General features: G+C 43.4%; 1 protein-coding gene across 2 annotated transcripts; it reads left to right on the forward strand.

Moving 5' to 3' along the window:
- Positions 1-1,678: 1,678 nt before the first annotated feature.
- LOC131730544 (zinc finger protein 189-like) lies at positions 1,679-11,012 on the forward strand. 2 transcript variants are annotated; one of them, XM_059020680.1, is made up of 3 exons: positions 1,679-1,974; positions 3,796-4,021; positions 8,218-11,012. In XM_059020680.1, exon 3 carries the CDS (start codon positions 8,253-8,255, stop codon positions 9,573-9,575), a length of 1,323 nt encoding a protein of 440 aa, XP_058876663.1. In that variant the 5' UTR covers positions 1,679-1,974; positions 3,796-4,021; positions 8,218-8,252; the 3' UTR covers positions 9,576-11,012. The 2 variants fall into 2 exon arrangements, with proteins under 2 accessions (XP_058876663.1, XP_058876662.1); XM_059020679.1 differs by lacking the exon at positions 1,679-1,974 and adding an exon at positions 2,205-3,006.
- Positions 11,013-11,807: the final 795 nt, after the last annotated feature.

Raw genomic sequence — 11,807 nt, forward strand, 5'->3', positions numbered from 1 at the left:
TACTGATTCTCCTCGGATACAGAGCTGATGAGTGTCCTGTTAGTTACTGATTCTCCTCGGATACAGAGCTGATGAGTGTCCTGTTAGTTACTGATTCTCCTCGGATACAGAGCTGATGAGTGTCCTGTTAGTTACTGATTCTCCTCGGATACAGAGCTGATGAGTGTCCTGTTAGTTACTGATTCTCCTCGGATACAGAGCTGATGAGTGTCCTGTTAGTTACTGATTCTCCTCGGATACAGAGCTGATGAGTGTCCTGTTAGTTACTGATTCTCCTCGGATACAGAGCTGATGAGTGTCCTGTTAGTTACTGATTCTCCTCGGATACAGAGCTGATGAGTGTCCTGTTAGTTACTGATTCTCCTCGGATACAGAGCTGATGAGTGTCCTGTTAGTTACTGATTCTCCTCGGATACAGAGCTGATGAGTGTCCTGTTAGTTACTGATTCTCCTCGGATACAGAGCTGATGAGTGTCCTGTTAGTTACTGATTCTCCTCGGATACAGAGCTGATGAGTGTCCTGTTAGTTACTGATTCTCCTCGGATACAGAGCTGATGAGTGTCCTGTTAGTTACTGATTCTCCTCGGATACAGAGCTGATGAGTGTCCTGTTAGTTACTGATTCTCCTCGGATACAGAGCTGATGAGTGTCCTGTTAGTTACTGATTCTCCTCGGATACAGAGCTGATGAGTGTCCTGTTAGTTACTGATTCTCCTCGGATACAGAGCTGATGAGTGTCCTGTTAGTTACTGATTCTCCTCGGATACAGAGCTGATGAGTGTCCTGTTAGTTACTGATTCTCCTCGGATACAGAGCTGATGGGTGTCCTGTTAGTTACTGATTCTCCTCGGATACAGAGCTGATGAGTGTCCTGCTAGTTACTGATTCTCCTCGGATACAGAGCTGATGAGTGTCCTGTTAGTTACTGATTCTCCTCGGATACAGAGCTGATGAGTGTCCTGTTAGTTACTGATTCTCCTCGGATACAGAGCTGATGAGTGTCCTGTTAGTTACTGATTCTCCTCGGATACAGAGCTGATGAGTGTCCCGTTAGTTACTGATTCTCCTCGGATACAGAGCTGATGAGTGTCCCGTTAGTTACTGATTCTCCTCGGATACAGAGCTGATGAGTGTCCCGTTAGTTACTGATTCTCCTCGGATACAGAGCTGAAGAGTGTCCTGTTAGTTACTGATTCTCCTCGGATACAGAGCTGAAGAGTGTCCTGTTAGTTACTGATTCTCCTCGGATACAGAGCTGATGAGTGTCCTGTTAGTTACTGATTCTCCTCGGATACAGAGCTGATGAGTGTCCTGTTAGTTACTGATTCTCCTCGGATACAGAGCTGATGAGTGTCCTGTTAGTTACTGATTCTCCTCGGATACAGAGCTGATGAGTGTCCTGTTAGTTACTGATTCTCCTCGGATACAGAGCTGATGAGTGTCCTGTTAGTTACTGATTCTCCTTGGATACAGAGCTGATGAGTGTCCTGTTAGTTACTGATTCTCCTCGGATACAGAGCTGATGAGTGTCCTGTTAGTTACTGATTCTCCTCGGATACAGAGCTGATGAGTGTCCTGTTAGTTACTGATTCTCCTCGGATACAGAGCTGATGAGTGTCCTGTTAGTTACTGATTCTCCTCGGATACAGAGCTGATGAGTATCCTGTTAGTTACTGATTCTCCTCGGATACAGAGCTGATGAGTGTCCTGTTAGTTACTGATTCTCCTCGGATACAGAGCTGATGAGTGTCCTGTTAGTTACTGATTCTCTTTGAATGTAGAGCTGTTTGCTGACTTTTAATTCTCTCTCTCTCTCTCTCTCTATCTGAAAAAAAACATTATATCGACCCAGTTTAGTCTCAATATACCTAATGTTTTATTTTACTGCAATTATGCTTAGAACAATTTGAAGAGAAGTCTTAGACTACTGCCCACCTTAACGCGTGGGTCCAGTTATGTTTAAAATAACCTAAGTAAGTAAGTAAATGACAATATCCACTGATTTCTACTGAAGATTAATGAAATTGTGTATTTCCTTGAATTCCTGCCACATTAGAGGAGAAGGGCAGGTATTGTCTTAGGACTGGTTTTTTTTTTTGAAATTGTACCCCTTCTGTCGGGAGGTTTCAGTTGATGTACCCTTTACAGTTTTCGCTCACTGAATGGTACCAGTTGCAGTGAAAGGCAGAATAATTTGATTAACACATTGTTTCCCATTTATTTAATGTATTGTACTGGTGTATCTGGTCCGCAGCAGGAATAAATGGAGGCAGCACAGGATGCAGTTTAAAGCAGTGTAAACTGCTGTTTTTATTGAAGCGCTGGAACAGCAGGCTAATGGACGCTCTGTCATAAAATGGTTTAGCTCTGATAGCCAGCTCCAGGACACACTCTCACACAACTACACAACACGAACCTGAGCTGCACACAGGCAGCTCCTAAACACGGTCATGGTCCAATCGCTCAGATCCTCGGTCCCGCGCAAACAGGTGGCTGGCAGAACTGAACACAAATCACAGTGCAGCCAACACAGACCCTCTCATACAGCTGCACTGTGCACGTGACACCCCAGGCACGTCACACAAACAGCGGAGAAGACAGGACAGCACACACACACACACACACACACATACACACACACAGCAATACACGAACAGCTGCATCTGCGGTTCACTTTGAACTGCTAAACAAAGATGAAAAAATTATACACGGTGTTTTAGAGAATATATAATACTGTTAAAAAACCATTCTTTTCTTTTACTTTCATTTTGATTTGTGTATTTCTGAGTCGTCCTGCGTACCCCCTATGACCCTTAGAAGCGGTACGTGTACCCCCGGTTGAAAACTCCTGCGTCAGAAAATGGATGGCATTAGAAATCATTATGCGAGTTTATAATTTACAAAATAAAACAGAACAGCACAGAAATCTGATAGCCGTGTGTGGCAGAGCGGTTGCAGTGCTGACGTCACGGACCAGGAAGAAGCAATACAAAACAAAGGCAAAGGTAGGTAGGGGAAACGAGACGCGTTTGCGCTCGGGTTTTAATAATAAATCAAACAATAAACAAAACACTTTATACCAAACAAAAGGGCTTGATGGTCAAAAATACCTAAACAAACAAATACCGAGTGGTACAGCGGTAGCAGTTGCTTCGGATGTATGATCGCATTCCAAACCGTCCTCCCATCTCTGACTCAAAGGAAAATCTCCCCCTATTAGCCTGGAGCTGGTTCTTTTAAGCTGTGGCTGGAGCCTTAATTAATTATCAATAAAACAATGACCTTATTGAGGCTCCAGCCACATTCACACAGGTTTTTAAATTAATAAACAAAACGAACAATAAAAACACGGCTTTCCCACCGTCAAATACAAATATAATAATAATAATAGGAAATATACAAATAATAATACAGGGACGAGGTGTACCCCATCACACAGTGTTATTAATGTGCAAGAATAAACTGGATTGGTGGACTGCATAGATAAAAATAAATGGATCATTTCTGCCATCTACTGGTCGCTTTTATTAACTTTGATTCAATTATAAAATCCAGAATATTTAAATAAAAAGCTACGTTTGTGTATAAACTGATCTTTCTGTCCTTCTTAATATGTTATAGAAATATAATTTTAATGAAGTGTATCTTTGTTGCCTTCACCAGTTGTAGTCTGATGTTATAAATTAAAACACAAAGGGAGACCTACATTCCAAAGTGATTTTTAGTATTGCTATGTGAAAGAAACACGTGTGTAAGGGAACCGAAGCAAATAATATATTAATTATATATTATAGAAGAGAACAAAGAGAGACTAACAGCACGCAGGTGACATCCAGGGAGGGGCTGACGTGAGCTGACTGCAGGAGAGGGGTTTAAATATGCAGTGCAGTCTAGTCTACACAGATTACCTGTCGCTGTCCGTTTGAGCTGCCTATTTACCCTGAAGAGAAGAATTGAACGTTCAGAGCGAGTGACTAGAGCACTAGAGCCGTGCTGCACATCCCACTGACAAGACCTGAAGTAAGCTTCTCTATCTTTTTATTCATCTTTTAAATCCACTTGACACTCGCCAAATCGTGTCTTACTGGAACTGAACAGTTAATGTGTTGCTTGGCAGGATTGTAATTGTGTAGAATGCTTTGTTTATTATGAATATATGTTTGAAATGATTTAGTAACAGTAAATATTTGACACAGATGTTGTAAGATCTTAGTTTGTAACACAAGCACGTAATATTTGTGGCATGTAACTTTTGTCTATGAACAGTTAAATTCCTGATGCTCCTCCAGATGTTGTTTTTAGGACTCTGTTAACAGAACAATTCTACCCATTTCAAAGTTAGGTTAATTACATTAAATGCTTTATTAAATGTCACAAGCACCCATGAGAGTTACAAAGTATTTATCCTCATCATTGGTCTTTGTGGTTGTTTGATTGAAAGTATAAAAACAACTAAAGGAAATGCTTTCTTGAGACTGAAGGTGACATAGAGAACAAACAGCAATACTTAATTGCCTATCAAGTACAAAATATGACCAGTACCTCATGGGTATTTATCCTTAAAGACCCAGTAACCCAGTAACCTGAATAGATTCAGTCATGCCCGTCCCGAGGGCATAAACAGGCTGCATGCACAGATCTCAATATCATTTTTCCTTTCATCCGACCTGATCGAGAGAGATAAGTGTTGAATGTACTGTTATCTGCTTATTTGCTTGTGTAATTACACTGTTAATGTGATTATAATTAGATGATGTTTATGTGATTATAGTCATTGCTAGTTACACGTACTGAGCATTCAGCCGTGGTTTTCGTTAGTCCCTCAGGGGCCTTGTGCTCCATGTGAAGCGGGCGGCTCCGTCGCCCCTTCCCCGGGATCGAGTAACCTTAAGTCGGGTACTTGTGTTCTCTCTCAGGCTGCTAGCTTCGTTGAAAATAAAAATGTTATTTTGTTAGGGAATTTATACATAATTAACAGTAATTGAGTGTTCACTGTTTTGTGTGAGAAAAAAAAGTTTTTCGGTGTGTATTTTTCTATTTCTTTTCACAGAAATTCCAGCGCACCTGTTGGACCGTGACACGCGCTTCAGGTTAAAACTGTTTCCAGTTTTCTCCCACTGTGTCTCATTGGCACATTAGTTCTGCTTGCAGTTTCTCCCTCAGTGTCTCGTTGCACACATTAGTTCTGCTTGCAGTTTCTCCCTCAGTGTCTCGTTGCACACATTAGTTCTGCTTGCAGTTTCTCCCTCAGTGTCTCGTTGCACACATTAGTTCTGCTTGCAGTTTCTCCCTCAGTGTCTCGTTGCACACATTAGTTCTGCTTGCAGTTTCTCCCTCAGTGTCTCGTTGCACACATTAGTTCTGCTTGCAGTTTCTCCCTCAGTGTCTCGTTGCACACATTAGTTCTGCTTGCAGTTTCTCCCTCAGTGTCTCGTTGCACACATTAGTTCTGCTTGCAGTTTCTCCCTCAGTGTCTCGTTGCACACATTAGTTCTGCTTGCAGTTTCTCCCTCAGTGTCTCGTTGATTAATTCTGCTTGCAGTTTTCTCCCTCAGTGTCTTGTTGCCGCATTAGTTGTGCTTGCAGTATTATTGTATAGACTATTAGAGCTCTGATAGTAGGTTTCCTCAGTTTTCGGACTGTTGGATTAACCAAGAGCGCTGCAGGTAGGCATCCCTATAAATCGCTCCCGTGGTAACTGTGGGTCCAGACCTGCTCCCGTTCCCACCGGTGTACTGTACATCGAACGAGGATACCATTCTGATTCACTAGCAGTTGCTGGGCTCAGCTCTGCTTCGGGTCCTGCTGTCCGCAGCCCCTCCCGTAGTGTTTCGTTGCCACTCTGGTCTCTGCATGCAGTGCCATTTCGAAGGCTGTCACGGCTCTGACAGCTGGCTTTCCCCAGTCTTACGACTGTGTCGGTTTGCCAGAAGCGCTATAGGTTGGCACCCCTATAGTCTGCTTAATTGTAACTGTAGGTCCAGGCCTACTCCATTCCCACCGGTACAAATCTTTACAATGAACAAGGTTATCACTCTGATTCACTACGCAGTCGCTAGGCTAGCTCTGCGTCGGGTCTGATTGCTTGCAATCTTTCCCGCAGTGTTTCGTGCTGCCTTGGGCTCTGACAGCCGGCTTTCCCCAGTCTTAGGGCTGTGTTGGTTTGACAAAAGCTATATAGGTGGGCAGCCTTATATACTGCTTCTGCAGTAACTGTGGGTCACAGACCTGCTCCGTTCCTGACACAGTATATGTACAAAACAGTGAACGAGGTTACTGAACTGGGGTACCCGAATTGTACGAAGTGTACCACTGAACCGGACCGTACCCAAGGTACTGGCCCGAGTTTAAAACCACCGAGTGTTGAACCACCACCGAACGGTACTATATAGAGCGTACCACCACCGAGTAGAACACTCACTGAACTGTGCCTTGCAAGGTACTTTACAGTCACTGTGCGGCTGGGAGCCGATCGGGTCATTTTGGTTCATTTTACTGTCTGCTCTGTTCCACCTCGGTTCATCACCACCATTCAGACTCGGTTAAAAAGGGGGTATTGTGATACACAACAGTGACACCATCTCTGGTCCAAGACCAGCGGACGCTTTCAGTTTCGACTTGTGCTGTTTTATATATTTTTTAAATACAGTACTTTGCTACATGTGCTGTCTGACTGCAGCTTCTAGCGGCAAGTGCTACAAAGTACTAATATATATTAGTAGAGAGAGAGATAGGTAGGCGCCGGCTTGAGCAGATTGAAGCAGCAGTTGTCACAGGGTTTACTGCTTGCTGCATGCCAGGGTTTTACCCTTGTGACATTTGCAAGGCCAATCTCTCAGTAGAGGATAAGCATGACAGTTGCTCTTCCTGTTTGGGACCGGAGCATGCAAAGGGCCACTCACAGGCCGCGGATTCTGTGAGTTCTGCACGTCCTTCTCTCGGCATACGCTAGATAAACGGGTGTCTCGCAGCTCCGTGAAGTGGTCCACGGCTTTACCACTTTGACAGGGCTCCCTAGCATCATCCCTTAAGGGGTTGGCTACATCCTCGTCTGAGGGCGCTGTGCCATGGGAGAGCAGGAGAGTTGAACGAGTGGCATGGTCTTCCTCATCATCCTCTGCCTTTCCTCCCCTCCTCATGTTTCTAAAAAGAGGAGAAAAGGTCACCGGTCTCATAGATCAGTGGACTCTGAAAATCTGGACAAGTTCTGGGAAGCTGTTTCCCAGCAAGGCACAGTACTGGCTCAGCTGTTGCTTGAACACACTGCTCCACCAGCCCCCTCTGTTCTCTTGGAGCAACAAGGGGCACCAAGCACAGGCTCGCAACTAGACAATCTGCTTTCCACTGCCGCCTCTGAGGAGATGGGCAATCCAGAGTTACCCTCTTTGGATCACCCAGTGCCAGTGGCTCACCCGTCTCTGTCAGCAGAGCTTCTGTCTCTGACAGTAGTGACATTCCAGAGGCTTATGGGCTTTATGGCAGTAGCTTCCCAGTCCTTTCCTTTGAGTCTTTTCCACATGCGCCTTCTCCAAGCCTGGTTCAAAAACAGGGTTTTTCAGCCCACATTGAACCATGTCCACCTGCTGACAGTGTCTCGGCACTGTCTGGAGGGACTTTCCAAGTGGGCACATCCTGCACGCCTGCGCTTATCGGCTGAATGTCGTGGATCCACAAATCCCTGGGTTTGGAACAAGAGTGTTAAGGGCGGCCTCGAGCTCGACCCTTACAGCAAAAACATATAGGTGAGTTCTCCCTCAAATCTTTTAGCTCCAGCTACTTGTGCTGAGGGTTCCTAATGGTAGCACGCAAGGCGGCCTGGGTCGAGCTTGTGGCATTCCAGTTGTCTGCATTAATTGTCTTGTTACAACTTTGGTATGTCTACCCATTAGGTAATGGTTACATTTCATACTTGATAGGGAATGTTAGGTTATTATCATAACCCTGGTTCCCTGAATAGAAATGTAACCATTAACCTTCAAGGTCACTGCATCTATGATTGCAGCAGTCTTGAAGGAAAAATGATATTGAGATGTGTGCATGCAGTCTATTAATGCCCTCGGGACGGGCATGACTGCATCACAGGCTTTGATGAGCAGTCTTTGTTAGATCTATTCAGGTTACAGTGTCTTTAAGGATAAATTCCCATGAGGTAATGGTTACATTTCTATTTGAGAGAAACAGGGTTATGATAGTAACCTAACGTTTTATGCTTTCAGGACTGCCTTATCTTGGTGAAAGTGAAGGAACAAAGATGGAATCTGTTTACATTAAACAGGAGGAGGTTGTGGAACTGGCACCTATCTGCATTAAACAGGAGATGCCTGAACTGGAGCCTGTCCACATTAAAGAAGAGACTGAACTAGAGCCTGTCCACATTAAAGAAGAAGAGACTGAACTGGAGCCTGTCCACATGAAAGAAGAGACTGAACTGGAGCCTGTCCACATGAAAGAAGAAGAGACTGAACTGGAGCCTGTCCACATTAAAGAAGAGACTGAACTGGAGCCTGTCCACATGAAAGAAGAAGAGACTGAACTGGAGCCTGTCCACATGAAAGAAGAAGAGACTGAACTGGAGCCTGTCCACATGAAAGAAGAAGAGACTGAACTGGAGCCTGTCCACATGAAAGAAGAAGAGACTGAACTGGAACCTGTCCACATGAAAGAAGAAGAGACTGAACTGGAGCCTGTCCACATTAAAGAAGAGACTGAACTGGAGCCTGTCCACATTAAAGAAGAGACTGAACTGGAGCCTGTCCACATGAAAGAAGAAGAGACTGAACTGGAGCCTGTCCACATTAAAGAAGAGACTGAACTGGAGCCTGTCCACATTAAAGAAGAGACTGAACTGGAGCCTGTCCACATTAAAGAGGAAGAGACTGAACTGGAGCCTGTCCACATTAAACAAGAGGAGACTGAACTGGAGCCTGTCCACATTAAAGAAAAGACTGAACTGGAGTCTTTCTGCATTGAAGAGGAGTCTATTGACTTGCTGTTTAAGGATTCAGAAAACATATCCCTGCCAAAGATATCACATCAATGTACTGAATGTGGGAAGAACTTCAGTCAGTTAAGAAGCCTAAAAAGACACCAGAGAATTCATACTGGAGAGAAGCTGCATCACTGCAGTGACTGTGGGAAGAGCTTCAGTCAGTCAGGACACCTAAAATCACACCAGCGAACTCACACTGGAGAGAAGCCGCATCACTGTTCTGACTGTGGGAAGAGCTTCATTCGGTTAGGAAGCCTAAAACAACACCAGCGAATTCACACTGGAGAGAAGCCATATCGCTGTTCTGAATGTGGAGATTGCTTCAGTATGTCAGGAAGCCTAAAAAGACACCAGCGAATTCACAGTGGAAAGAAGCCGTATCATTGTGTTAAATGTGGGAAGAGTTTCAGTCTGTCAGGAAACCTAAAAAGACACCAGAGAATTCACGCTGGAGAGAGGCCGCATCACTGCTCTGACTGTGGGAAGAGCTTCAGTCAGTTAGGACACCTAAAATCACACCAGCAAACTCACACTGGAGAGAAGCCACATCACTGCTTTGACTGTGGGAAGAGCTTCAGGCGGTAAGGAAGCTTAAAAAACACAGGTGAATTCACACAGGAGAGAAGCTGTATCACTGCCCTGATGGTGGGAAGCGTTTCATTCAGTTAGGAAGCCTAAAACAACACCAGCAAATTCACACTGGAGAGAAGCCGTATCACTGCACTAAATGTGGGAAGAGTTTCAGTCTGTCAGGAAACCTAAAAACACACCAGCAAATTCACAGTGGAAAGAAGCTGTATCACTGTACAAAATGTGGCAATACATTTGCTTTCTGTGGTTAAGTGAAAAGACATAAATACCAGTTTTGAAAATGCAGATGAAGCTGATAGAAATCAATATTCCAGGCAGTGTTACAATGGTCCTTGTTTTCGGTCCTTCCAGTCCAGGTCTTTGCTTCAACCAGATTGTAGATTAATGAATCAACCTTCTTATAAATCATTCAGGACCTAATTGGAAGCGAGGGCCACTGCTTTATACCAATCAAAACTGAGTGTGATGCTCCAGTGATATTTTTTGAAAGGAATCCTGTCTATGTGCCAGCCTAAGGGTGTTTAATCATGCTTTAGCATAAATGTGAGAATGAGTGTGTGCCAAAGCAGCTGTGCTTGCATTTTAATCAGTAGTATAAGTAGGCTATGACTACCTGCAACCTTTATGAATTGTGTATGAACCTGAATATGGTTATTATTATGGGGGGTATCAATTTCATTAATAGGGGTAATGAATACTACATGAATAACATTATGAATAAGGGCCGGCATGACGACATGAATAGGCCACTGCGGTCGCGCAGACATGGTTAAGGTTTGAATGAAAGTCCTGTTTACAGTCGGTTTTACAAGCAGCTCAAAAGGGAGGTAACATCCCACCAATATGCATTTTTATGTGTGGTCGGATTGGCAGGCTCATCAAACCATGTGAATGGGGTAGCATTTGGCTGAATACTTTTTGAGATACAGAGTGGCAAAAAGCAGCATTTTTTTAATATACCTGTATCTCAAAAAGTATATCAAATTAAGGAACCACACTTGGCATACACATAGTCCCAGGGGTGTAGATGTGCAGCGGGGTATTAATATTTTTTGGGGATCCTAGTTTTACAGAAACTGAACCCCAAAGATAACGGTCTGACGTCACTGCTGCCTGACTTTGTTGCTAGGCAGGGACTTGCGACTGTTCCATTGCACAGAATAGGGAGACATGGAATATATAGTTCAGCACACACGGGTCACATCTGCGTTTCTGTCTGGATTAAAACTGGTAATCAGTGATAATATTTTTGTATTTGTTTGTGCCTTCAACACTGTGGAAACTAATAATAATTTGTTAATTTATGAAATACTATTTTCATTTTCCCCTCTCTCTTTTGTTGTTCTGGTACGATCCAGGAGTTCAATGATACCGTTCCATTCCATAAACAAATCTATGCTGCTGTCAGTATGAAAACTGTTAAGAACTTCTCTGTGCTATTAAATAATAAAATGAAAGTGACCCTGTGTGTAGTGTTACTTATTATACAGTTGAATTAAACTGGTGGGGGCGCAGCCTCTAGCATGTATCTAGTGCAGCAATTGCAAGCAATGACACTGTTACAGTACAGATTTCTTTCAGAGGTACTGATGTGCACATTTAGCAAAGTTGAACAATGACAAAATGTTAGTTGACAACAAGACATGAATGATAGATAACAAGCTCCTATCTACAGTTTTTAAAAGAATATTCTGAAATGAAAAGGGAAATACAATTGACTCGAGAAGCTGTTTTGGATTATTACAGTAATTACATGGTTATTTGTGCACTGTAATCTAAAGAGCAAAAATATATTTTAAAAAGAAACAAATGGGGGGGGCTGTGTCTTCATTTTATTTTAGTAACAGGTTAAATAACTGAAGGTATAGTAATTGCCCTGTTTATTGTTCAATAGAAATGTCTTCATAAAAATAGGGTTACAGCTCAGTAGAGGAGGGAAGTCTTTACCCTGGGTTCACACAGTGAAGTAGTGAAGGGTCCTTGAATAACACACCATATTGAGCGTGGCCTGATCAGGAATTGACAAATCTTGAGATAAGCAAAACATACAATGCAGCAAGGGAGAGAATCTCATTGACACGGCCATTTGGACACACTCCATATACAGAGGCTTGCTGCTATTGGATTTCATTTGGACACACTCCATATACAGAGGCTTGCTGATAGTCGATTTCATTTTGACACACTCCACATACAGAGGCTTGCTGATTGTCGATTTCATTTTGA

This window comes from Acipenser ruthenus, unplaced genomic scaffold (assembly GCF_902713425.1).
Source record: "Acipenser ruthenus unplaced genomic scaffold, fAciRut3.2 maternal haplotype, whole genome shotgun sequence".
NCBI classification, from domain to species: Eukaryota; Metazoa; Chordata; class Actinopteri; order Acipenseriformes; family Acipenseridae; genus Acipenser; species Acipenser ruthenus.

Excerpts from the sequence above, each read along its gene's own strand:
- LOC131730544 (XM_059020680.1), top strand. The coding sequence starts at position 8,253 with ATGGAATCTGTTTACATTAAACAGGAGGAGGTTGTGGAACTGGCACCT.